A 27783-nucleotide genomic window follows, 5' to 3' on the forward strand; every position below is an offset into this window, starting at 1 on the left:
GAATTAAGGTATTATGAAAATGCAAATCGTAAAACCCACGCCATGGCTCAATCAGAACTGTAAAAAAAAAAAAGACGGCGACGCTCACAGAATATGAAAGCAGAACGGTCGCCTGAAGCTCATGATCGCCACCTTCTGGATGCGAGGTGGTTGAGAGAAACGCGAAGTGAGCAATCACTTTGGAAGACTCCATCATGCCAAACAATGTACAATACAGTTGTACATAATTACAAATTAGTCTTGCATAATTCCACATTTCACTGTAGGCATATTAGCCGTCGCCATTCTGAAAAAAAAATCACTATACAGATTAGTAGTGACATTTACATTTGGGAACCTGTCAAAATTACATGCACAAATTGGTTGCAGTAATGTTAGGACAAGCCCACAATAATTTCATAGATCACAGTACCCTATAATACATATGTTACTTAAATGCCCACTGTTCTCTCAATATCAACCCTGATTTTTTAAAAATAATACTGGGCATAACTCAGATATTATGAGGTAAAATCTGGTTTTCTGAAGCCTGGATCTAATTCCTCCTTCTCTCCCAGCATTGCTGTTTCGCACAAAAGATGACTCAATGGTGGAAAGAGGCCGCTGGGATCTTTACTGATGGGTGAGAGTGCTGGCCATATGCGTTAATGCTTAAATACATGTACGAGCTGCCTCTAAGCCCGGTAAACAGAGTGCTCTCCGCAGATCAGCGGAACAGACAGCCAGTGTGTGTGACCCGGAGGATCAGTGCAAAGCCTTTGAGTGGGTAGCTAATGCTCTGTTTGGTTGTTTTGGGCCTGCTCCGTGCACTCTGAGGGCAAAACCCGTGACTCAAGGCCAACTGTTCCAGTTGGGCTGGGGGGGAGGCGTAAGAAAAAAGATACGGTAACCTTGAGTAGGTGGATTATCTTCTTTAATCCCTCCATCTTCATGTATTGCTGAACAGCTGAGCTGAAAACACTGCCGCGCTCTGCGAAGCCCTTAAAAACACTAATTGTCTGCTTTTGGTTTTTGGGGGTGGGGTGCGGGCTAAAAAAATCTATGATGAGTGTCCTGCACATCTTGAGGTGTGCAGATGGACCATCTCTGACATAATGCTTCCTTGCGCTTTTGCCATTCTCCAGGGCTGTTTTAAGTGTCAAAGTTGATCTTCCACAATAAGCTCATTTAAATACATGTTTTCAGTGCAGTTGCTCTGAAGGAGGATGAATTGGCTTTTTAAACAGACTCTTATTTTGACAACCCAGCCTTGCCATCATGAGACCCCCCAAATACACAGATTTCATTTGAGGAATATTGTCAGGTTTTGTCGGGGCACAATTGTCCGTGTGCCCACTAGAGATCTAACGCGCCCACCTATTTTGTGCACATAATGATGTAGAGGTCATTTATGATTCACTATGTGTCTCTCACACTGCTTGGCTGGTGCTGCATTACACCCTGTGTCTACATCCACAGAGACATTCTTCTGGTACAGAAAGTAAAGCATAAATGACAATGTATTAGTCCATGCCTGTAGAACAGAAGATTCATCTTCTGTTCTTCATGCCATCTGTAGCAAAACTTTAAACTGTGACACACAGGTATCCCTCCTAAGCTGGAAATATGAATGCTAAGTTGTTTGCCTCCTGATTTATCTTTGTCATCTGCGGATTTAGCCTCAGGCGTCAGTTGTCCGTAAGTGCTGATCTAAAACCAGTATTGGTTAAGCTTATCATGGTTTAGGGAAAATCTGGACCTATATTGGCACTTACGGGCAACTTCTGCCTTAAGTATGAATTTATACACATTTCAAAATCACCTAAAGCAACGAAAAAATTTACACACCTGACTGAAACCCTGCAGATGAAACAGATATCATTTTTTGCCTTAATGTAATGGCAAGTTTTGGACAAGAATTGTCTTGGTGGATTTCTCCATATACACTGAACCATTTCAAGTGTCATCATATTTTTTTACATGCAAAGATACATACAAACACCCAAGTATGCACACACAAACGACCGTGATCAGTTGACATACAATCAGTTATGGAACATTACTGACCTCTAGTGACCGTTTCAGAGCTCAACAGTTTTCCAACGGTAGTGCTGAGTGAAAGTCGCTGATTCCACGGCGATGTCTTTCAGACATGCTGAGGCAAATTGTGAATAAACAGCGCTGAAATGAACAGCAGCAGCAGCAAAAACATCAAATAAAAAATATATAAAAATATATACTTGAGGTCATAAGATAAGCGCGCTACTTTCCTCTGAGAAAATTCAGAGCAGTGAACTGTATGATGCTTTAAATTACAGTTTGTTTCGTTTTAGTGACAGATATTCAGTCTTAGAAGCCGGATATTTTCAGGCATTTTTTCAGAAAAAGAGACATTTTTTTCCAAGCGGCGACAGTGTGCTGTAAACAAATGGACTTCTTACGAGAGTAGGTTGCCGATTTTATCCCCATGGGGAAAACTGCATTTTCACCGTTGAGCAACGTACACGACCACTACATATCCTGCTGAATAAATACATAATATGTCAAAAATTACCCTAGATAAAATATTTTTTTCTGCTTGGAAGTTAATATGCGGGAGAGTGTTTGCTTGCACATTAACGGAGGTGAAACACTGATCTGTTACGGATCTATTGACAGTAGATCTTCAGGTTTTTGTGTAATACCTACTATTTCCCAGCAGGTGGAGGTAATATTTATCACGTTCTCGTGTCTGTTTTCTGTTTTATGCCGTGTATTTGCGTTAAATTTTCTGAAAGAATACATTGTTGTAGTATTAGTATGCTAGTATATCTTAATTGGATTATTAAAAAGTAAAACGTATTTTTTCAATTTGAAAGATGTATATTATCATAGGATATCCTACAAAAAGCGACAATACTACTTTAAATAAAAGCAATTCGACAATAATTAAGTATCGCTCTGTTTGAATTTTTAAAATGGATTTGGTGTGTAACAATGCAAGGACTGATTTTTATAGCCTTCTCTTCGCTTCGCTTCTCTTCGCTTGTGTCACAGTCGAAACTGTGTTTTGAGCATTGGAATGCGAATCCAAATGAATCATTTGGCCTCTCTGGTAGTGTGACACTACGGTCTGTCTGCCTGGCAATTGCTGCCTAGACTGATGTCTGGACCCGGTTACAATAACAGAAGCAGATATCCACAGCCTGAAACAAATCAATTTTTAAATCACATATCTGACTACAGACACTGCAAATGCAGGCCTGTACATTGGTGATCTCTTATATATTTCGAAGCTACTATGCTATTGTTGCATTTCGTTCATCAGGTTCTTCAGGTAAATTCTTACATCAAACCAATGATTGTAAACCCTAAAGGGTTTCAGCCAGGGGCTGACTGCAGCCCTGAAGTTAACCCTGAGCTCAGCTGTTCTAATGTTCTTCATATTGCCATTTGCTCTGGTCCTTCCACTACCACTGAAATTCTCTTTTTCCTGTACAGACTGCGGGAGCTAAGGCCACGCTACACTGTTGCGCTACTATGCTACACTGCACAAACAAGATATTTTCAGCATTGTGCTACTAACCTCTTAAAAGGAGCTCTCTCTTTATGTTTGTAAGGCACAGAGAATAGTGCTCTTTTGAATTTAATTTATTAAAGGTAGCTATCAACAAACTTTTCAAAATAACTATTCAAAATAACTTTTAATGGAATTGCATAAAATAGGGACATATTAATAATATTAATAAAGAATAATGTCATTAATATAACAAGACAAACAAGAAATGTTTTCAATAGCAAAATTTGTTCTAAAACTGTAAGGTTTTATTGTGTGGTAACAAACCAGGGTATGTATGAATGTGACTGATTTTCTACAGCAGTTTAAGAGAGAGTCCCTGAGTTGAGCATTTTTAACATGTCTGATGAAAGCCAGCATTATTGTTGTTTCTAATTATAGTGGTAAGATGTGGAGTGTGTCGTTAGCCCAGGGGATTGAGGACCAGTTTAAAAACGTGATTCTTAAGCTCTGTGAAAGCCTTGCGTGATGTCAAGGGGGTAATCCCATCAGAAAAGGTGAAAATGACAGGGATCACTCCATCCTGACAGGCCTGTGGGTGGGGCATTCCCTGGAGCGCTGAGGGTGAAATCCCAACGCTGAAGACCACCCTCCCCCTTAGATCCTGAAGCTCTGGCTTCAGGTACACCTGACCCAGGATCAGCAACTAACGACAGAGAATGCCTGCACTGACCCCGTCAGATGATACTGGAGTATGCTAAAGCTCTGTGCTAGAGATAATGTCCTATCTTTTTTGGTAACCAATTGCACCGTATCATGACTGAAGATAACTAATGCCTGTTAAACTGACTGACAGCACTGGTGCACTGGTCGAGTCATGTGCTGCACATGCGCTGTGTTAATAACTTAATTTTAATCTCACGGCGTTATGTGGTTGGAGATATACGTGTGTGTGTGCGCGCTGCTCTCTTGTAAAGGTGAATTTCTTAACGTGATACCTGGAGAAAACACTAAAACCTTGCAAGTCTGATTCCCCATCCATGGATTTTCTGGCAAAGGACAGATCTGAATGTGTCTGAATTATTTCAATGAAAGACAATTTTCGGTTTTCTTTTCTTTGGAAAAAAACTTGGTTCACGGCCAATATAATCTAAAAAACTCACTAGCCCTATAACAGAAACGGTCCTTTATAACAGCGGACGGGTTGATGACATGCCGTCCACACCAATGGACAATTTCTGCAGGGTTTTAAAAATGCATTCCATTGTGGTCATCTTCACTGTGGTATTTTCTGCAAGGATGCTGCTAGACCATCCCTTATCCTTGCAGAACAACACATCACATGCTACCTGTAAATCATGGTCTAGGGTCAAATTCTCTAACCCTGGTTCTGATCTTAACCGTAAGACTGAAAAAGATAAACTGATCCTAGACCAGCACACAGGGGCAACGTTTGCCTGGTGCCAGATGAAACCATGGATCTGGCCGACATTGCGTGAGCTTCCCATTTCTGGTGTGTAAGTTCATCATGACAGTAGTGGCTATCACAGACAAATTGAGCGCGCTTCTGATACAGGGATGTGCAATGCACTACCACAGCAAACACACTCATGCTTCTCTCTGCCTTCCATTTAGCCTACACCAACCAACAAACCACAACAGATACCAGAGACAGTCCTGGTTTTTCTTATAGCGGAACACTTAATTATGTAATTGGATCAATTATAAGGCTAAATTCAAGCAGCTGTGTACTCGTAAGGGTTATGATGATATGCCGTTTCTGGATATCGTGCATGACTACATATGGTTGTAGCTTTATTTTTGTTGCATTGCGTGAGGGGTTTTTGGCAAAGATTGTTTTTTTTTTTGTTGCTGTTGTGTGCGCCTTTGCATAACGTAAAACGTATTACTTAAACGTATTAATCTTCCAGAAACTCCTACATTCCTGTACAGGTTTCCGTTGCTCTTGTGTTTGTGTTGTATTTTTACCATTTTTAGTTGCTCTATGTGTGTGATGCATCTGTATTCAGAGACAAAAACTTTCTGTGACAGCATGGAATAAGGGCATTTTACACGTCTGACGTAGTTAGATAGCTGCTATCAAAGGTGGGTACTAGGACATGAGCAGGATTTCACAGCTCTAACAACAATTTTTGTCCCCGCACTTGATCACAAGCAGTCTGCCAGTGGTAAGCACTGTATAATGTACTGCATATTATTCAAAGTCACACATGCACTCACTCGTTCACTCACACATGAACACACATTTAATTTATCTTGAGAGTGTTTCCTTTTCCAAATGCATACAATTATTTCACAGAAAAGCCCTCTTATAAGAACACTTGATTCAGGATATTTGGGAACAGTAAAACCACACAAATATAGAGAAATGCAAAATAAAAGGTGGTTACTTTCTTGTAGTGCGATCCCCAAATGCTGGTGTAGATGTACAGGTAGGCGTGACAGCAAAAATGCAAATCTCTCTTCTCCCCTCCTTCGAAGTCTTTCGGTAGAAGAGGAGACAGGAGAGATTTGCATATTTACAGTCTGGTGGCTGCCATTCACTACTCTGCATATCAACTTCATCAGTAACGTTGAATCGTTTGGACCCATAAAAGGGTATGAAAAACAAGGCTGTAAAAACAAGGGTTTAATGAGCATTATAAATCTGGACATTCTGTGACTCACACGAGCACACACATTCGAGTATGCATGCTAAATGCAGCGTGTGACACAAGCACAACAACAATGACACACATGGGAACCAGGGACATAAACTTACATTGAGATTGCATGCATCTCTTTACAATGTTTGGATTTACAAAATCGAGTTGAATAATTGTCAACTTGGGCTGACCCTACTAGGATTAGAATTATGGCTATACAAAACACAGGTGTTTATCTGGTTCTACATTGTGGATGACCAGCGAACAAAAGCATTTTTAGAAGGCGGGGCATAAACGTTCAGCATAGCATCTGCATCAATACATTACAGCCAAACAACTCAAGTGGCACTTCAATGTTTCAGGTGAACCTGGCGATGAACCACCTTTCAATTCCCCTTAAAAGAGATGAGTTCATTCAATTTTCACAGTTACTCCAGCAGGGCTGAACTCATAATATGTTGTTACCTATTTAATGAAATTATTGTCATGGTTTCTGTTAAGTTTCATCCATGGCAGTCAACTGCATCAAGGAAATCATATCTTATCATGTGACTCTGCTGTTATGTCTGACATATATGTAATGCTGCATTTCAGAACATCAATGTTCACCAGTATACGGAAATGCCCATGTCTGTTTTAAATTAAAAGAAAGTGGCCCTTACCATTTTCCACAATAATCAAACATTTAACAAAACAGATTCAAAATCTGATCAATAATAATAATGATAATCATAATAGAAGATAAGGCAACAATCAACTTGAAGCATAAAAGTGTGTGAAGTTATCAAATTATCATGACCCATACATGATTAGTGTACTGCAGGATAGTCACTTGGACAATCACTGAAAGTGTGACACCTCTTCCTTAAACAGTCCCGAGTGCCTCTCTGTCTCAGAGGCAGCCTGCTAGCACAAATACTCCGATCTGGAGCTGTCACTCTTGTAGGTCATCTGGGAGTCGATACTGGACCTGGAGAACAGCAACATTCTCTCCGACTCCTGGGTCTGTCTCCTGGCCCACAGGTCATTGCCCTGACTACCCATGGTCCTCTGCTTCAGAGACAGCGTCTCGAATTTGACATAGGTATCCTGGTCATGGTCGGCGGAGCTGCCTGCCTTGTGGCGGTACAGGCAGGTGATCTTGTAGATGAGCAGGCCGATGAGCGGCACGGCCACAGTGCATGCCACGCCACTGACGATCAGCAGTGCCAGGCTCAGGCTCTCCTCCCCGGCGACATCCGCCGTGGAGAATGTCACGCACTGGTCCTTCCGCGACTGCCCCCCTTTGGCGATCAGGCACGCCATGTACTTCATCCTGGGCCTTAGCCCCTGCAGGACCAGCCTGCCCACCCCTGTCTCCGTGGTTACCGTCAGCTTCTCTTTCTCCTCGTATGGGGAGTACACAACAGTGAGAGGGGTGTCGCCTGCTAGCCCATCTGCTGTCCACAGGAGCGCCACGCTGTCCGCCACCACCTCTGCCACCCGGATGTCTCGGATGGGGGGTTTCTGAGCGCTGCTACTCCCGGTGGCCTTGCCCCTGGCGTCCGCCGCCGTCCTCTTGCTGCCCTGCCCCTGCTGTTCCCCGATGGGGAGGGCCCTCTGCTGGCCCGTCTTAGTGGACACTGATGGGGGGGTGGAGGCAGGGGGTGTGGTGGTCTGTGCAGGGGGTGGCGCGGGGGGCTTGGCGGTCGCCCCGCCGGTGCCCGTCACCAGGACGGAGTCTGTCGACGCCTGGCTGGCCGCACCTGGCTTGGAGATCCTCCCCTGTGCCGGAGTCGTGGTGACCACGCCCACCACAGACAGGGTGATGTAGGCCTCTGACGTGCCCGCCACGTTTTTGGCCCGGCAGCGGTACTCCCCCGCGTCCTTGTACAGGACCCCGTTCAGGCTCATGATGGACCACCGTGTGCCCTCTCCTGGGGTCTCCTCCACAACTTTTCACAGGGGAAAAACACACACATTCAAAGAAGAAATCAGACTTCCTGCTTTGCTAAATACACTTCAGATTTTTAATCAAAACAGCTGTGATCTGTCCCAGCACAATGACATAAGACATGAACTCAGTCAATTAGTCCAAATTCCCTTGTATGTTTGGACTAAAGTGTAGGAGGACTTTGTTGTTGTTTTTGAGTTCCTTAGACCCAAAGAGATTTTCAAATGGATGGTAATTGATGGTCAGGGTTTGTTGAAATGGTGGCAAAAATAACCACTTTTTTGTAAACCATTCAGCTTAGTGAGCTCTGTAGACTACGGTCACTGATTCACCTGTAACATGTTGGTTTTTCAAGTCAGGTTTGCTTGCGATTATGATTAGGCCCAAAACAGTTCAACAAAATTCTTTCCCCACTTGGTCCCTTGCACAGCTGTTTCTTTGCCATTGCAAAACCCTTACCTTGGAGGTTCTGAAGTGATTTTTTCTTCCACCTTTTCCCCCATATCACCAATAGAAATTACCCAGATCCTTAAACATAACTGTATTCCCCAATTAAGCGTAAGCAATGAATCCACTGAAGCTTGGTTTGAGGTAGGGGATCTGGTAAAAGTTAGAACCTGGTTAAGTGATTCATATTCATGTTTGGTGGGAAACAAAATTCTTAAGACTCAAAAGAACAAAGAAATAATCTGTGAACCCAAATTATTACTCTGAATATGTTCAGGAGGGTTTGCAATTCAAACATAAAATTAGTTGCCTTAGAACCAGCTGCATATCACCGAGTACAAGACCTTAGCATATGATCAGTGTGTGGCAGCAAGAACCAGTCCTCTCTACCTCATGTTCAATTGTTTACCAGGAATATCACTTCATATCAGTAAATATGAAGAAGTCATACAACAGCTCATCTAACATATGAGATACATGCATTAGGGCGACATCTGTACATCTAACAAGCAAAAGTCACATTTTGTAGAGCTACTCTACTGTGGTCCTAAAAGGCCACAGCATCTGCAGGGCTGCTCTGCCCTGGTCCTGGAGGGTCACAGCATCTGCAGGCTTCCAATCCATTTCAACATCTCACCAATTAATGGTCTTGACTGAACCAATTTACCATCCTTCTCCAGTTCTGAGAGTGCTTGCGGTTTCAGTAGAACTGATTAACCTGCTGTGTTGTGGCCCTCTGTTCCCGGCAATGAATAGCCATGATGTAAAGGGTTGTTTCTGGTCATGTGACTTCTGTGGGTGGTCTGTGACTCTCTGAGATCAGGCAGGCCAAAGCCAAAATATTAGCATCAAACTGCCAGCGGAACTACACTAAGACATAGAAAAATGAGCAAGCATTATAATGCTCAATAATCAATGAAGCTTTCTTGATTATTGTCCAGGGTCACTTGAAAGGACATACCACTTCAAAGGATTGGGGGGAATTTCTCAATAAACAAAAAAGTAACATAATTTGAGTTCCATAGCAATCACTGTCCACGGCACTTTGCAGGTTAAAATATAAGGTGACATTTGTAGATATAAATATTTTATGAAACAATCTTGCAGATTGAAATATATGCTCTATGAAACTTTTTTCCAAATGTCTAATGAGACAGTGACCAGGCAGCATCCAAAAATGTTAGAGACAATCAAAGAGGACTAGGGAATGTTCAGAATGGTGAGACCTGAGTTTAAACATCTTACAAGCCCAATCACATTATACCCACATGTTCTAAAACAGTAACAAACTGAATTGATATTGAGAATGAAAAAATACCAATGCTATCAGATACATCCAGTTTGTTCATCTCATTAATCTTACTGTAATGCACTGCATAGGATAAAAATGTATTTCATGATTGCAAGTTAGCTGTTGCTACCTACAGCATAACAATATGTGGTTTCCCTTGCCTGCATGCTTTGGTAGCTAGCTGCATCCAGTGTGATTTCTGTTTGCTTATACTAACTAGCTAATTCAACTAGCTAAATCACCTAGCCGCTATGGACCTGTTGAAGCCTTGCTGTTCCTTCTGCTTCCTGATACATCTGTGTTTTATTGTTAGCTAGGTAGCTAGCTTAAACAGTGTGGTATTGAACATAATTTCCATTTAGTTTAAATAACCTCAGTGACAATAAGAACGCCAATGTAGCTAGTTAGCTGTTTAATAACCGTTATAGCCGAATAGCTAGCTTTCTACAACTCCACCATCGCTGGATGTATGATACAGCAGCTGACTAGCTAGCTTAGTGGCTAGGTAGCAAGGTGCTGAAACAAAGAAACAAAAAAAAAAGTAGTTTTCTAGCCAGGATAGCTGAGGGAGGACTAGTTGTTACATTTTTTTCAGCAGGAAACCATAACTATCATGAAACTAACTTTGTCTTAACCACAGTCTAGAAAATATTTCATCTGCAGGCTATTGTCAACCTCACAGGTTAACACTGTGCAACACCGTATGACACTTTACAAGATGTTTTGTGAAAACACACAAAATATAGATCACAGTAATGTTACAGTTCTCTCTTGCACAAAATATTTCTGAAACACTTTCCCCCCATCAAGGGTTACTAGTATAAAGAGATGATGTCATGGAAATACAAATTAGTAATATCACAGCAGTAAGTGGTATTGTCCCATTATCATGAAGTGATGATGTCACATTTGCATGAAGCAGTGATGTCACAAGAATATCAAGAGAATTCTTGGAAAAGCTTGGAGCAGTTTTGAAAGCCTGTATGCAGCATTAATGTAACAGAACACCACGGGACATTCTGGAATCTTCAGCCAGATCATAGATTTGAGGGTCCTAATCCCCAAATACAATAACTGGAAATGATCGGTCCAAGCAACTGTGGCCTCAGCTGTGTCTGAGAACCAGTGGTGTTCTGGTCATCTCCTTTATATGTGTAGCAGCTTTTTAAAATGCACTTACAGTTGGTTAATCTTCTTGGTAGTTTTTCAGAGTTTGATGACCTATCTAATTGTCGGCAGCACGCTATGGGTCAGACAAATTTTGACAAGATTAAAAGAAAAAGCATGCATGGGAAAATTGCACAGCAAATAATATATATTCCCACATGAGACCATGTCCACATTTAAAATGCCATCCTCATGCATAAGGAAGCATGTTGTGGAAGGCCTGGAGAAAACTGACTACAACTTTTGTGATTCTGTTTTGAAAGAACATGCAAAACCAGGTGGAGCTGAAGTCCAGCAAAACCATTACTTTATCCATAGACATCAAATTAAGTTTAAAAAATGTTTTTTTTCTCTTTACTGAAACTTTTGAATATGTACTACAGCACTGAGCATTGAAACCAAAGGTTGCCAGTATGAATCTCAGGAGGGCCAGTCCTGTTGCACCCTTGGACAATATACTGGATTTGCTTCAGTGAATATCAAGTAGGGATGCAACGGTACACAGAATGTTATTGAACTTTTCGGTACACCCCCTACGTTTCAATACGCACACGTGAACTGCAGTATTACAATATGCCTGTCATTTTCCTATAATTTCCAAAACTTGCTTGTTGCGCTGCAGACTACACACACAGTGTACATTCAGATCCACAGAACATCTGTGGAGCCTATCAGAATTTCCCTGGAGCCTATCAGCGCTCTGTATGCAAATACCAGCTGGAGAGGAGAGGGGAAACTAAAAACAAATATTCTCTCAGCTTCAGCGTAAAAATGGTGAGTGCTAGCGAGACAGAGAGAAGCAAATTTGAAGAGGCACTTCCGTCTTTCAAATCCGCTGTGTGAGAACATTTTGGATTCAGCGTTCAGTATGATGACGAGGGTAAGAAGACCATAAAGAAAAGTACAGTCTGCAAGCATTGCTTTGCCACTGTCAGCTACTCGAGTGGAAACACTTCTAACATGAGGTCTCATTTACGTCGCCATCACCCGACCATATCCCTTGCACTTTGTTATTTTTACATTTAATATTGCCTATACAAGTATGTACCCTGTTTATTTAATATAGCAAAGGCAAAGCACCTACAGGTTGTCAAAGCTAAGAAGCATTTTTAATTTTAATGTTTTTCTCCCCTTGATTTCATATAGTAGAGACAGAAACCAGTCCTAGTCAGTCAAACTGCCATTTTTCTGAATGGGAAGTTTTATTTGTCTATAGGCAAAATAAAGAGTTCATTGTTTAAAGAGTGATGTGTTTTTATTCTTTTCTTTAATACAAAGATACCGAAACCGTACCATTACCGTGGCTCAAAAACCGTGATACATACCGAACCGTGAGCCCATTGTACTGTTGCATCCCTAATATCAAGCTGTATAAATGGATAACAGGTAAAACTCTGGATAAGACTGTCTGCTAACCAAAGCTAATGTAATGCACGACAAAATGAAATCAAGGAGAAATGTTTAGCTTAAGGGATCACTGACACATCGATCAAATAGGCGTTAACAGGCTGGTATGAAAAGGATGGATACTTCCTACAAAGTAGTCTTCTTGGTTCCTATACAATGAATCTTAGGGGCCATCAAAGAAGAAATTACTCGATTTATATGTGAGATATAAGCCCCACCCCCTGTGACAATCACCCCGACCCAATTTTGGTACCTGTGTTGTTGACGGGCGGGCCGTTGGATTTAGTCCAGACGAGGGTGGGGGTGGGGTACCCTGTGGCGTCACAGCGCAGCAGCACATTGCTGCCCAGGGGGGAGGTGATCTTGGTGGCGGAGGTCATGACGGAGGGTTTGAGGCACTGGTCCAGCTCGGCCAGCTGAAAGGGCACCCCCACCAGGTTCTCCGGCCCGCTGCACACCAGGAATGGATCCAGCAGCACCACTGCCGTCTCAGCCATCTTGGACAGCTCCAGCAGTTTGGAGATCCGACAGTCGCAGAACCAGGGGTTATCCTGAAGGCCTAGGGGGAGGTACGAAAGCATGAGCTACGATGGAATCATGAAGACTCACCCAAAGAGCGGGCGTAAAAACAGGCTCTTGCTTCAGTATTGACTTTTCTTGCACCTCCCTCATATTAAAGGACCCCCACAACGGTTCTCTAAAAAAAAATAAAAAATGTGTAACAGATTAAATATGCCTTGAATTAGACACACATGACCAGTGAAAAACAGTTGGTTATTAAAAATTATCTGTGTCAAAACCATGAATGGACTGAATGGAAAAGAGGCATGAAAGAGCAGGACTTAACACACAGGGGGACATACAGGGAGCTTTGCTGATGAGAACATGGACTTCCTCTAGCTGTATTGAAACTATGTACTAAAAAGCCACGGTTTGTGGTCACTTCCAGTAATAATCAGTTTGTAAGGTATCAGTGGCACATTTATGTGGCCTGCGAGCAGTCTAGGACCATCTTCCACACGTCATGCCCTCAAAACATGGACGTTAATCTGGCAGAAATTGAAGAGACAGCAGGGCCCCCAGCTGGACTTTGCTTGGAAGAAGGTGTGTTGGGGACAGCGTATTCCTAGCAAGGTAAATCCGGATAATCTGAGCATGCAACTAGTCACCACCAGAACATGCTTCCATAACAACATACCACAAAATAATAATAAATACAGGGGTGTTGGACAGCTGGGGCTGAGGGAGATATTATGAAGGAACACACAAACAGTGATCATTTCGTGGCTGTTTCTTGACCTAAGGTATTCTGTGGTACAAAGGTCAGTTATAAATTCTTAGGACGGAAGGATGCAGACAATTTTGACAATGATGCGTTAATGTTGGTTAAGGGTTAAAAATCCGCAAAAGTTGCAGGGACAGAAATCCTGAGGCCTTTTTTTTTTAAATGAAAGCCTCGGGATATCTACGCATGAGACATGCAATGTCACCACCCACCAACACAAAATTTCCTCCTAAAGAAATGGGTTCAACCATAAAGAGTGTGACATTGATCTCAATCCACCAAATGAAGCAAACATGGTTTTGCTGCACTGACCTTACGATGCACTCTAACCATGGCCAAATTACTCTCCTGTCCTATCACATAAAATACCCTTATTTTAAAATACTGATCCCCACTACACGACACTGTATAGCCAGCATAAATATCAAACATTCAAATTTAAGAACCAGATACAGTACCACCTATCGTTTATCACTAGAGAGACTACGAATCCTTTCTTATCAAACTCAAAGCTGCAATTGTAATTTTAAAGCATTCAAATAAGGAGCCGTAGTGAGGGAACTTTCTGTTCAACAATGCGAGTCCAGAATTTTGAATGTGAAGTGCAGAGTCTGCTGTCTTGGTCACAGTTAATACAGTATCTTTGATAAAACTGCCTCATATGCACCAACCCTCTTGATATCTGTTAGTAGGAGAGCCGATTACAAAACGATATTATCTAACCAAATACCATTTGTCAGGTCAGGCTAAAGCTTAATGTTTATTCTGGCACAGCTGTGGCTACCTGCACAATGCAAGCATGCAAAATAACCATTTTACACTGGATCCTGTGGCTGCTTTCCTCTGCTTAAGCTGATAATAATGGATAATACTGTTTGAATCTGCTGCAGTTTGCTCAGCTGTGTTATTTACAAAAACAGGTGGTGTGGACTTTCTGTTAAAATTAAAAAATTGCCACTAGGAAACTGCTGGGGAAGTTTACAGTTGTTTCCAGACAAAGGTGTTTTTGTTCTTTTTTTGGTTTTCTCTCCTCCGAAGAGGACATTGTCAATGTATCTCTAAGTAACCATACATACCCTATGTAATCATAAAGTGTTCAGTCAGAGCATCTGTCATCACCTTTGGTTTTATCCAGTATAACTGTACTTTAAACGGTACAGTACTGTACTACTGCTAATACTGTAATTTAAACAGTTTCTAAAAAAGGACTGTGTGAAATATTCAGTAATGTGTTTTGTTGAAGAGACTATATCAAAAAAAATATGACTGGTTGAGCAAGAAGACTCTTTAGGATGACCTTCAACCCAAATCACCAGATTCTTGCTCCTAATGATCAAGATGAAGACTTTCAAACAGGGTCTGAAAAATACTTCACACTTTGCAGCAGTCAACATAAACCTCTCTAATCTGTCCTGCTTTTTATTAGTTTAATCAATTCCCTCAGACATAGCCTGGCACTCTGTTTACCTGATCCTTGACAGTGCTTTAATGTGTTAATCAATTCCTTAATGACTTAATTGACCCCATTCGCTAAAGGCCAATTTAACAGGGCAGGACAAGCTTAAACAAAGATTGCACATTCAGTGAACAACAGTCTGGCTCTACTTTTTTTTCCAAGGGCCAAGGGCTCAGCGGATGTTTTTAATTCAAATGGTTCCTGTGTTGATATTTCCCAAAGTGTACAATACCATGACAAAGTCAATACTTTGATAACACCCGCAATTGTTAGATATGGGGCCAGGATCAAAGACTGGATTAAGGAGTCTGATTATCTAGATAAGGGGTAACTATCGCACTGATGTATTTGTCTACAGTTGGGCACCAAGACTTCCTCCTTCCTCACAAAGGGGTTCACTGGGTTTTCCTCCCTGTGGTGGTCAAAGTTGGACTCCTACCCACTTTTACTATATCTGCGGCAGGTACACCAGACAGGAGAAAATCCCCATTCAAATACATGGTGCCAGACCCATATCATGGACACTGTGTACCTGACTAATACACTTCTCAACAGAAAGCTGTGGCATGGTATTCTCGAAACGCTCCACATCCAAACGCAAGCTCCCTAACCAGATTACCAGGGGGGACCGCTTAACCCAGGAAAGCCACAGGTGCTAAGCCTGCGTCCGGCTTTAGTCCATCAGCGGCTGATGGTCTCTCAGTTACAGCAGAAGCACGGTATGCCCCCCTTCTACTGCCCACACCACTGCCACCTACTGGTGCACCAGAGAAAGGATTCGCCATTCCACTTTTGGATGAATATCACACTATTTTCACATGCCCTGTGGTGTAGACTTGCCCTCAACCGGATCACACAGCTTTCCATCACAGAGCAGCTGCCCTGAGCATTTCTCAAATCTTTCTCCATGACCTGTCACTGGATTGAGAACATCCCTCCAACAGTCAATGATTACATCTTAGCTTTCATGGCTACATAAATTTATTTTGAGCAAAACAAATGTGTATATATGAATTGTTAATTTACTGCCCAACACATCTTGGGAAAATTAATTAAATGTTAATTAAATTAATCCTAACCCTTATTTAAAAAATGCAATTCAATTCACAAAAGTCACTTACATAAATATTAAAATTGTATGTGCTTTCATGGTGCAGAAGAGGGTTGCATTTACACCTACACCTAATATAATTCTTAATATAATTCTTCAAAGTATAATATTACTGAGCTTGGGGATAACAACCCAATTTGTTACAATTGATCAATGACCTATTTCAAATATTTAATGAAGCAATTATAATTCTGTACAAAGAAATTATGAAAAATGAAAAAAAATCCAATCAATCACATCAGCTAATGCACCTTGCTGAAAACTGGATTAGTGATTATTTTGCACCATTCTGCTGTGGCAATTAACAAAGGTAGTGTTTTTTTCTAAACTCTGAGTTTTTGTATCAGAGCAGGTGTCCAAGACAATCTATGCACAGCTACTGTTTATCACCATACTCACGTAGTAACTGAAAGCAATAAATGTATTAAATGGAATATTGGTTGTAATGACAGCACCTACAAGACAGAAAACGCAAGTCTTGACGGAGGTTAGAGGAGCTTGACGGTACGGTGGGGGAAGGGTTTCCCATGATCCTTCGGGTCTCGTGCTAATCTATCACTCTGTGACCCCACCGCTTCTTTTTTAGTTCCAAAATCCCCTGCTAATCTGTTCAGAATGCATTTCACCATCAGGCCACTAGCCATTGACATCATGTTCCCCATGAGAACTTCATCATGGAATGGCCAAGAGTGACATTGATGGGCTGGGAAATCCAACACGGAACTTCCAGAGGAACAGAGGGGCGGATCAGACCCTAAATACCAGTTGGATGGGAGTAAGCTGTGACACCACTGTACCTCAGGAAAAAATAGGGAATAATAATAATTTTAAAAAAACGACTCCTGCCACCATTTAACTGGGCCTCTGCTGCCAGGAAAGGAACAGCCTTTTCATTGGCTTGCTAATTTAAAGCATTCAATTAATGAGGCCCTTCTCAGTTTTATTGCGTAACTTGGTCTTTATCAAAGTCAAAAGGTGCTATTTGAAGAGGTTTTGATGTTTGCAGTGCCAGGCTGAAGACTGAGAGTTTTAAATGCAGTGAGGCCATTACAACACACTCCTGAAGGCTATGGCTGTAGAAACATGCCTTGATTTCACAATTTAATCATTTATACATGCATGAACATTGATACATTCATTAACTATTTTGGACTGACATGTTCAATACAGTTGAGTTAGGAAAGTACTACATCACATCAAACTACACTACATCAAACTTCTCAATATAATCAGCCAACATCACTCAACTTCACAATTCATGTTAAACATGCATATCTAATTGGACTTCATTTGTAATTAGTTTTCTGGAAAAAGTCAATGCACTTTTGAAAAAGAATGCAGAAAAGAGCATTCAGCTGGGATGTGCCAAACTCCCACTAAGTCAACAGGCCTTCAAAAAGGCATGGTGGATCCAACTACATACTTCCCCAGGCTTTTCATTTTTCATAGGACCATCCTCTGTGCCTTTTAAACCAGCTCAGCCAGGGATTGCCTGCCCCATTTTCACTAGATTTTTAAAGCATCTAGTTTGCCTCATAATGTATTGTTGACAGGTTCTATCCTGCCTGAACTCTTATGCTGTTGTGTGCTGTTGGAATGCAACTGACACAAATGAGATCCATTTAGACATTCCATCCATGGCGGTAATCATCCACACATAAGTAAGCTACAGGTGCACTGACCAACATGATAACCTCTGAGATTCTGAAGAACACCCCATCAATTAACTAAGATTAATTCACCTGTAAAAGTTGGTTCCCAATGCTCTCAAGTATCATTTATAGAGAAAATACTGTGTATGCTAGAGGGTGAAAAAATACTCTAATCACAATGCTGTGCATATTTTTAAAAACTAGAGACTAAAAACTAGAGAGAAGCTGTGTTTCTGAATTGGACAACAAAAGCAGAACATCAGAAAGGGTGCCGATGGTGCACTGCCATAAGCTAAATGCATTGCAACGAGTGCCGAGGATGCAATAGGAGTTTACCAACCATCTCCCCCCCCCGGGGCTGTGCCCCCCAGCCTGTCTCCCACACATACCCAGCACCACTTTCTGCGAGCCGTCGCCGCTCCGCACCGGCCCGGAGAAGGGCGGCCAGATGTCCATGAGGTCGGAGGGCAGGGTGGTCAACTTGTTGCTGGAGACATCCAGGTAGGTGACATTGCCGAGGTAGCGGGCGGCCTCGGCGGGGATGCTGGTGAGCCGGTTGTTGTGCAGGTCGAGTGTGCGGAGCGCCGGCGTCTCCCGCAGTGACTCCCAGGGGAAGACGGACAGCAGGTTGCCGTCCAGACGCAGCTCCCGCAGTGCCTTGAGGTTGTAGAAGCTGCCGGCGTCCACAGCGGTCACCGCGTTGTAGGTGACCCACAGGTAGCGCAGCTCTGGCAGGTAGTAGAAGGCCTCCGTCGGGATCCGGCGGACCACTGTCTTCTCCACCCGCAGCTTGACCGTGTCCACTGGGACATTTGTGGGGATGTCAGACATATCCGGGTCATTGCAGAGCACGGATCTGTTAGCAGTGTGTGGGACAAAGTGCATTAGGTAAAGTGTGCTGGACAAAGACTGTGGAACAAATTGCGTGGGACATGCAGACGTCCATTACAGTAAGCAAAGTTACGCATCAGACTGTCCTATAATGGCCGTGTATAAAGTGATTTAAAGAAACATCCCCGGGAAACTTCTAGATGCAAAGACCAAGGTGTTATTGCAGAAGGTAGGAGTAGTTTGCAATGGAAGACGAGCATATGTAGTCAGTTTTAAAAGAAGCTGACAGTAATTTTAACTGAACTAAGTCCATCCAGCAGCTGTATTGAATATCATCGCAATATGCTGCATATACTCAGGATGGAAGGTCTGAATTCCTGGAAAGACCCTTTAAAATCACTGGGCAGATACTTTTCAGTTTATTTGAATGGTCAGTGTCCTGCTCCCTATTACCTGCAAACTGTCTAAAAATCTGTAACACTAGCTAATTACCTTCAAAACACACAGGTTATTAGTTAGTCTTGTTAGTCGATGATGATTTGTAAACTGACTGGAGTATTCGTGGCATCCAGGTCCAGCTAATCTGCAGCATGATGAAAAGTATGGCATTGTAGAGATACATGCCTAAGCATCAGACTCCCAGCTGTTTATTTCTCAAACGATTTATTGTATTTAAGGCTCTGACATGTAAAAAACAAGCATGTAAATATTCCCTCTTGTGGTGTCCTGTAATTCAGTCATGTCAGATTTAAACTTTCACCAAAATGATCTCACCTGAAGTGAATTTTATGTCATCAAAACTGATTTCAACAAGCATTACTTCCAACGAGCGGTTTTGTCTGAGCAACACAACCTTAATTGTTCCTTTACAACATGAACTATGTTAGTAAACACATGACTGTCCATTCTAATTGGGGAAAACGTAAACATTGTCCTGCTGTAACTAGAAAAATTACGGAAAACGCAATGACGATAACTACGATGGTTATCGAATCCATTTTAACCTATACTGTAAACTATCGACTGCTGTGGTCAAAGTGACAATAATTCAGGCAGCCACAATTTAAGAGGACAAGGGTCAACAATCACAAAGCTTTTTAAATGGATGGAGACATTGTAGGGAATAACATACCTGGTTCCAGTTCCATCGCTTCGGCCGTGGTATATGCAGGTGCACAGGGCGGGGCAGAAGCAGTGCACGGCACGAATAGAGCAAAGGAAGATGTGAATGTAAAAAAGACGATGCATCGTTCAGAATACAGGTCAATAACGACCACAGCTCCTTAGGCGCAGATAAAAATTAATTAGAAAAAAATCTGAAGAAAGCGACAGCCCTTGCGGACAGAGTTCCGCCATTGGGACTAGATGATGCGGCGCAGATTAGCCGGGATTAGGGGGTTGAGACAGGCCATACATGCAGTGTTGGGAATTAGCCCTGTGGTTTTCGGTAAGAGGCTAGAGCGGTCCCGCCAGGCTGCTGATCTCCGTCCCACTCCAACGGTCGCTGCACACAATTTCGTTGTACCCCCACCGTGCAATGACAATAAAGTCGATTCTGATTCTGGGCACTCACGTACTGCTCTTTCCACATCCTCCAGCCAACAGTTCGCAGTCTCTGAGGGTTACCTTGGTACACGTTTTTGAGAATGTTACGTGTTCACTGAGGTGAATAGGTGGCGCGTCGTTTTATGGTATACTACTTTTTCACCCAAGTATTACGTCTGATCTGAAGACTTAAACTATACTTTTCGTTCTTGAAACACTTGGGTCATAATTCTCGTAACACATGCAAAAGGTGTTTGCGAATTTGAGATAGTAATGTTATCACTTACACAGACATGTAGCCTATCTGCATCTAAATCTCTGGCAGCTTTCAAGGCCACTCTCATATCGTATGTTTAAAACACCACTTTCAGAACAGCACAGTAGAGACACACACACGTCATCCTCAGTGTTTCTGCTATAGCAGAATATGACCGTTTCTTCTGTCTGTAGAGAAGCAGCCGACACTTCTCAATAAACAAGCCAGAAACAAAAGGTTTAAAAAAAACAATTTATGTTAAAATCCAAACAATGAAACCAGCCTATGCATGCCAACAGCAGGGACAAAGTGAGCCTCCCCTGCCGCCGCCGACGCCCTCCCCCCCGCCGCCGCCGCCGCCGCCTTATGCCAATATCTATGCCGCTGAGGCCTATCTGTCCAGCACCACAGGAAAGGTTTTTTTTTTTTTTTTTAATTTTGTATTCTTCTCTATGAATTTATCAACAGATTCAACAAAAATGTCTGAATTTGTCTGCCTGAAATGAATGAAGAAGGCATCTGGGTGTGGGTGAATGGCACAGTACCAGCCATAAACACAAAGTAAGAGCAGATACAACACTGTAACATTACCCCTACAAATCATAAGACATAACACTGTTGTTACACCCATTACATTTTAGGCTCCATGTCATGAATCCAGCACCCTAACACACACTCCCCACTACTGTAGCACTATTGTTATACTCCTCCTATACAGCCTTCAAGTCCAGCACTCTAACCCATACTCCACACTGTGTACACTCCACTACAGCTGTAACACTATTGAATCTGTTATTCTGTACTGTGCTTCTGTGTGATTCCACTCTGAACAGGTACCCTCTGGGTTCTGTGAATGTGTTTTATTGCACCATGGAGTGATTTTGCCGTATTTTGTTTACACTGTTAATTTCCAATTCTTTATGCTTTCATCTATGCTTTTAATTTCACCACTTTAAGATCCTGCTATCCAGGTGTGAAAACACTCCTGTTGATGGGAATTCTCAAAATAAAACTTAGTAAGATCATGTCATTGTCCAGAAGACAATTTTATACACCTGAAATAATCTTACAAAAGGAAAATATAAAGGTGTAGTCTATTAGAGGTCTCAAAATTGCTCTGTGCCCACTGTGTTCAGCTGCAGCTCCCTGTCGCCCTCTACAGGACAATGGGGTGACTGTGTTGGATCGATGTGAGTACTACACAGCTCAGTGTGTCCCTCAGACCCTCAATTTAACCTTAGTTTCATACTATTTTAGAATAATTTGTGTTATTTTTTCCTGGATATACTTTATTTTTGTTGCTGATTCTTTTTTCCTTGTTGTTTGTTTGCTTTATTGTGTCTAATATGGTAGCATAACTTTACTGAATTTCTTTTCTGAATTTTTATGCTGTGAGAGGTAGACAAATACAAATTTTTCCCCTTTCTGCACCAGGAATGTAAGGCATTTTACCCAGAAATCCCTCGTACTTCCAATGAGGGGTAAAGCAAAACAAACACACCTAATGTCCTATTTGGTAACTATGCCTTCAGCACATCTATAACAAGAGAGCTTTTGGAAATATTTATGATATGAACAAGAGGCTTAGTGTAAGGTATATGTGAACATAATATCCAAGTATCCATATTTCTATTTGTCTATCATATTGGCATCCTTTGTATTATGTTATCATGCACAGAGAATTTTTTATTACTTTCAAGTAATTAGTGAATTAGCCATGATCATTTCATGTCATTAACATAAGACATCACTGGTGCCTGTTCACCTTAGTTCCCAACTGAAAAGAGCCATTTTCTCTCCTGCTTGGCTAAAATCATTTATTTCTGTGTTCAATGTAGATTATCCTTTTTTGTGTTCAAAGGACTTTTCCAAAAGCTGCATGATATTATTGAGGACAGACATTTTTCTCCGTCTTACTTGCAACTAGTAATAAATCTATAATTTAAAAAGTACTGCCTTGTAAGTTGTTCATATTCAGACCTTGTTTAGGATTAAACTGATTTTGGGTAACACTTTATATTTAGTTGACATTATACCAGTGTGACAATATTGTTATTATTTCAGCAGTGTGCAGTAGCATACATAAAGTAACATAACATACATACATACATATGTTATGCAGTAACATACAGCAACAGCATAGTAACAAATGTGGGACAGAGTTTTGTGGGTTGTGCCATTGCATTTTCCCTCTCCCTCTTCTTGACCCCTAAGTCCAACCTCAACTCTACCCCCCAGTCTAAGTTAAACCCTTAACCTTACCCCACCTCAGCTAACCTGACCTCACCCACAAACAACAACAGTGTAAAGGTTATCAACACGCAAAGTAATGTTCATTTGCAGTTACTGTTTTACTTTCTTTTTGCCTTTTCATTTCTGTGCAAGTCAGCTGTCATGCTTTGTTCAGCATGAGCCACACAATTATTACATTAGGATAATCAATAATGCAGATGCCCATGCATTTGTGCATAATAGAGAGGTTTTTTTTCTGGGAAGTGATGTGCTCTGTAGAGGATTCCCTGGTCGGTGTGCTACAGTGGAGAAAATGCCTCCTGACTTGCAAACAGGCACACCCCATAAGACAGCCACTCTGCTAGATGGATCTCTGTAGATGGAAGCCTGAAATGAAAGTACTGGGGTTAAAATAAGATGCAGTCCATTAGAATCCTTGTCCAGTGAACACACTGTCACCTTCTGAGCTCACAATAAGGACTCTTTCATTTTATTTTTATTTATGTAAAATAGAAGCAGAAATTAATGTTCTTTCTTGGTTAAAGTGATTAATTCACATACAAAAAAAAAAAAAAACAAACAAACGCTGGTTTTTATATTCTGAGGATGTCTTTCTAACTGAATTCCCCAGTGCCCTCTTCTCATAAAGCTCAATATGGGAGAGACAAGTGACAGCCACCACCATATACCACACAGGCAATCGCTGAAAGCATGACAGGGCCATAACAGTCTGGCAGTGCACTAAGTACAGTAGAACTGTAAGGATTGGTACTGACATAATTTATTCATTTGATACTAAAAGAAATCAATTACTTAATATAAAAATCCAAAGCAGTTACACACATCCTTCATTGGAACCCCCTCATACTGACCATGTGAGTCTTATTAGTGGAATGTGCAGCCTTAATGCTGTGTGGACGTGATTAATAGCATCACTCAACCTTCTTCCACATCACCTTGAATGCTCATCTGGTAGACCTGAAATTGTCTGTTGATGTTGCCTCCTTATCCTGTGCCTGGTCTTCCTGATCCAGCCTTTAGCAATATGGAGAGCACATGGGCTTCAGGCTTCCACTGCACAAGTAAACTGCCCAGACATGTTGCTTTTAAATCTGAGGGGCAGCATGTCCCATAATTACACTGGACACATTGCAGATTTTTTGCCTCGCTTTGGGGTTAGAGCCATTTAAAACACTACAATATAAACGCAGGTTATAGCATGCCAATTCACTTATCATAAGGTATCATGTATTCTTTTTTTTAATTGTGATGTGCTAAAGCAATGATTGTTGAATAAAATTATACTGTGGTATTGACAGCTGTTTTATTGTCTATTTCAATAAAATTCCAGACTAAGCTCCTTTTGAGCCTCCTTAGCCCATGTCTCCCCACATATCACTCCCTCAACAAGCACATTAGCCCTGCGTTCAGTGTGAATTCTCCATCCGCTTTTCTTTCCCCTCCCCCATGTTCCATCATTCCTCCTGCTTGGAAGAGCTGGACTGGCCATACTGTGGGGAAGCATAGCACACCAGTCCCCAAAGTCTTCACAATGCTGCCCCCATATATATCCTTACATACAATATAAATAGGTAGGTCTGATTTAAGATACAAACAAAATGTGCATGTATCTTGCATTTGTGTCTGGCATTTTTTTTTACCTAAACACTTGGAAAAACATGGAAAAGGAAATCGTTGAGATCCACAAAACTAAAATATAACCTATATTGTATAATTTTATTGACGGAGACGATGGGGACCTTCGGCGTAAAAATGACTATTATGGGGAGACATCCATACGCAATACAATCCCTCAAATATTCTTCAGCCAATATTGTGGTAGTGTTCCGCAACGGAAACCACATAATAATATTATGTGGGGTCTTTAACTTGGTGAATTCCAGTTCTCCAAAGCTGCATCACGATGGAAGATCGTCAACCTATTCAAATGCTGAAAATGTTGTTTCTGCGCATTGATCCCATTCCCCCAGGGGATCGCCTCTAAACAGTAGGCGTTCACCTGTTCTCATTTGGCACTCAGAGGCTATTTTGCTGCCCCGCTGTGACAGTCTAAGCTCCTCCTCCTTTTACGTCAGATCACAGAGTATCACAGAACTAAATCCGCCGCGGGTATGCAGGCAGGAAGCAATACTATCTTTGGGGGTCTTATTTTAAACATCCGAACGACGCCTTGCGAAAAGGACTCTTTAAGACCCGGAACCACTCCGTAAATAAATAAAATGGCTACCATATATCCAGCGGTGAGTGACCCATCGGTATTGCATCGACGTGATTGTAAAGAATTGGAAAACACACGGAGAGGACGCCACTCGCAGTATGCGGCGAAACACACTCCGGGACGCTCAGGGCAGGTACGCTGTGAATTCTGGGTGCCGATCGATGGTGTCATTCACGACATGTCAACAAAGTACCCAGTCTGGTTTCTAGTGTGACACGCCTAGAAGACTTAATAGTAAATGGTAACTTGTCTACAAGAACCAGTCTCGCAAGCATAGCGTCTCATCCTTGTTTACCATAGCTTGCAATTTAGTCATCGCTAGTAATTACCAAGCAATACTCTTTCTTCATGTTGCAGTCATATTGACCCATGCCCGTCACTCACATACATAATAGGGTACACATCGACCACGGTGTTAAGTCTGTGATTAGACGGCGGAGAAAAACTTCATTATTTATTCTAGCTGTTTGAGTGTCCACATGTGATTGTAATCGCTGCATTGGTTAAGTATGTTCACACGTGCGAAACTGTGCCTATTTATACTAGCTCCTGGTGTAAATAAATGAACACATACTATTACATTAAACTGCACGCCGAAAATGTATGGAATGTACAGCGACAGATCCGAGGGGCAGTATTCTAATAAAACCCTTTATTTCGTGGTGCTGTTGTGAATTCAATAGACAGAACATTGCTGAACTTTTGTGGTGGTGTTAACCGGAGCTCAGATTCTTATAATATGAGGGGTTATTACAATGCGCAAAGGTTTAGCAACCTTCGCGCTTCGCAGCAATAGGTGCCCAAAGCTACGTTGGGAACAATGCTGAATAAGCTGTTACACTAGATATGGACCTACTGTCGACAGTGCCTCTGAAACGCTGTAGAGCGTTTTTTTTTTTTTTTTTTTTTTTTATACTGAGCCTCGCATGTAGTGTTGCAACCAGCAAGCTAACATTAATATTTCAATTATGGTCACAGGACGTTTTTAGTTAGTACTCTTAAGACTCAAATCACCGTACTTGCCAACATTTCTATTTTTGTCCATCACGTATGTTTCTGATGAAAATATGATCCAATGAAACGTATATCTTGCAGTCAAAAGGAAAAATACATGCACTTTTCTGGGAGACTTTTCTTCTCGTAACTGCCAAAACATGATGCTGCCATCACTCAAAAGAAACATGTGTGCACACATTGATACCTTCGTAAATAAATTCGTTTTCCTTACACCTCACACTTTTTAAAGTGTTTGTTTCAACACTTTCCGTTGCATATAATAGACAAAAGATCCTCTCACCCATTAGAACAAACCGTTGCTGTTCTTTCAGGATCTCCGCACGAACCCACCTGTGTCGGGCCCGCAGCCGGGCCCGGAGCCGCCCCCGGTGGACGACTGCGAGAGACTGGGGACTCTATTTGGCGAACTGAACAAGTGCCTTCGGAATATCGGCTTCACGCAGATGTACTTCGGGGAGAAGATCGTGGAGCCAGTGGTCGTTGTGTTTTTCTGGGTGATGCTGTGGTTTCTGGGGATTCAGGCCCTGGGCCTGGTGGGCGCGCTCTGCGTCGTTATTATCTACATCCAGAAATGACGCCATGGAGCGAAACGAAGAATGAGAACCGGGGACAAAGGAAAGAGGCACGTCGGTGTCTCGCACCGTGATTCGATATCTGAGATAGAGCTTTTTTCATTTTTTACGGTTTTGACCTTGGAACGCTTCAGGGAGTTGAACTATCAGGTAGTGCGAAGTGCCATGCAGAATGTTCTTTATAATGAAGAAATAACTAAATATATGTGAGCTTTGGGTTTGGTGGTGAGAGTTTGCTGTATAATTTATCATGTTTTTAAATATAAAATTGAAAATGTGCATTTTATAACATATTGAGAGTAATATATCTTTCCAGCTATAAGACAAAGTGCATATATTTGCAAGTTGCATGGAGGGCTTGGTCTTTAAACTGCACTTTTAAAAGCCAGTTGTACTTTTCTACTGCAAGTGTATCAGATCATTTAGTAAAGGAACATGCATGTCTTGTCGTGGACATTTTCCATGAATAGATTTCGAGGACAAGATTCAGTCTAGACTCGTTATCCTGAACTAGCACCCCGTAGTCCAAAATCTGCATCTCCTCCTTTATACACATAAGTTTCCTGCAAGAGCCGTCTTTGATTGAAGGGAAGAGGTTTATTGTGGAGAACGACTAGTTGTCATCCATTACCCTCGTTAAACTACCTGACTACAGTTCTCCAAGCAAATAAAAACATTACTGTGGATCTAGTGGTCGTTCATGTCACATCGTTACAGCAAATCAGTAGCCGGATACACGCATGCTGTGTGTTTTTCGTGTATTTTAGACTTGGAGTTTTTTATCCAGAAGGTATATTAGCAGAGTTCGACCACTTATAAGAACATAGCTGTGGTGCAGGTGACAAAAAAGTGCCATGGTCAGTAAGAACGAGCTAACATGGATACGAAAGCTCTCATGACAAAAAGTGAAACCCGATATTGTGAAAAGCGCGGCTGAGGTTTTGCAACGTCGAAACAGTTTAACGGAAGAATAGGTGCCCAACGCTACTGCTGTAGGTCGAATTGTGTTCCTCACTAGTGCAATGAAGTGTAATTTAAGATGTTTATCATTTCGAGGAGAAATGGTTGCGACAGGATTTGTCTTTCTAGTTATTCTGCATGCTGCAATGCTGAGTGTTTTTAACTACGGGTCTGCAGGTTGCATGAACAGTGTACTCTCTCACCCCCATTTCAGATGTTAGGGGAAACGTGTAAGACTAGT

The 27783-nt window shown here is 41.8% G+C and overlaps 2 protein-coding genes across 2 annotated transcripts; one reads left to right on the forward strand and one right to left on the reverse strand.

The window, feature by feature from the left end:
• Positions 1-7047: 7047 nt before the first annotated feature.
• Positions 7048-19969, reverse strand: lrit3b (leucine-rich repeat, immunoglobulin-like and transmembrane domains 3b). The gene is made up of 4 exons (XM_036516402.1): positions 19854-19969; positions 18280-18746; positions 12640-12945; positions 7048-8075 (listed from the first exon to the last, which is right to left on the reverse strand). The coding sequence occupies exons 1-4, from the start codon at positions 19967-19969 to the stop codon at positions 7048-7050; spliced, it is 1917 nt and encodes a 638-aa protein (XP_036372295.1).
• A 4913-nt stretch (positions 19970-24882) lies between these two features.
• fam241a (family with sequence similarity 241 member A) lies at positions 24883-26787 on the forward strand. The gene is made up of 2 exons (XM_036517416.1): positions 24883-25126; positions 26322-26787. Exons 1-2 carry the CDS (start codon positions 24995-24997, stop codon positions 26583-26585), a joined length of 396 nt encoding a protein of 131 aa, XP_036373309.1. The 5' UTR covers positions 24883-24994; the 3' UTR covers positions 26586-26787.
• The last annotated feature ends 996 nt before the right edge of the window (positions 26788-27783 follow it).

This window comes from Megalops cyprinoides, chromosome 22 (assembly GCF_013368585.1).
Source record: "Megalops cyprinoides isolate fMegCyp1 chromosome 22, fMegCyp1.pri, whole genome shotgun sequence".
Lineage (NCBI taxonomy): Eukaryota > Metazoa > Chordata > Actinopteri > Elopiformes > Megalopidae > Megalops > Megalops cyprinoides.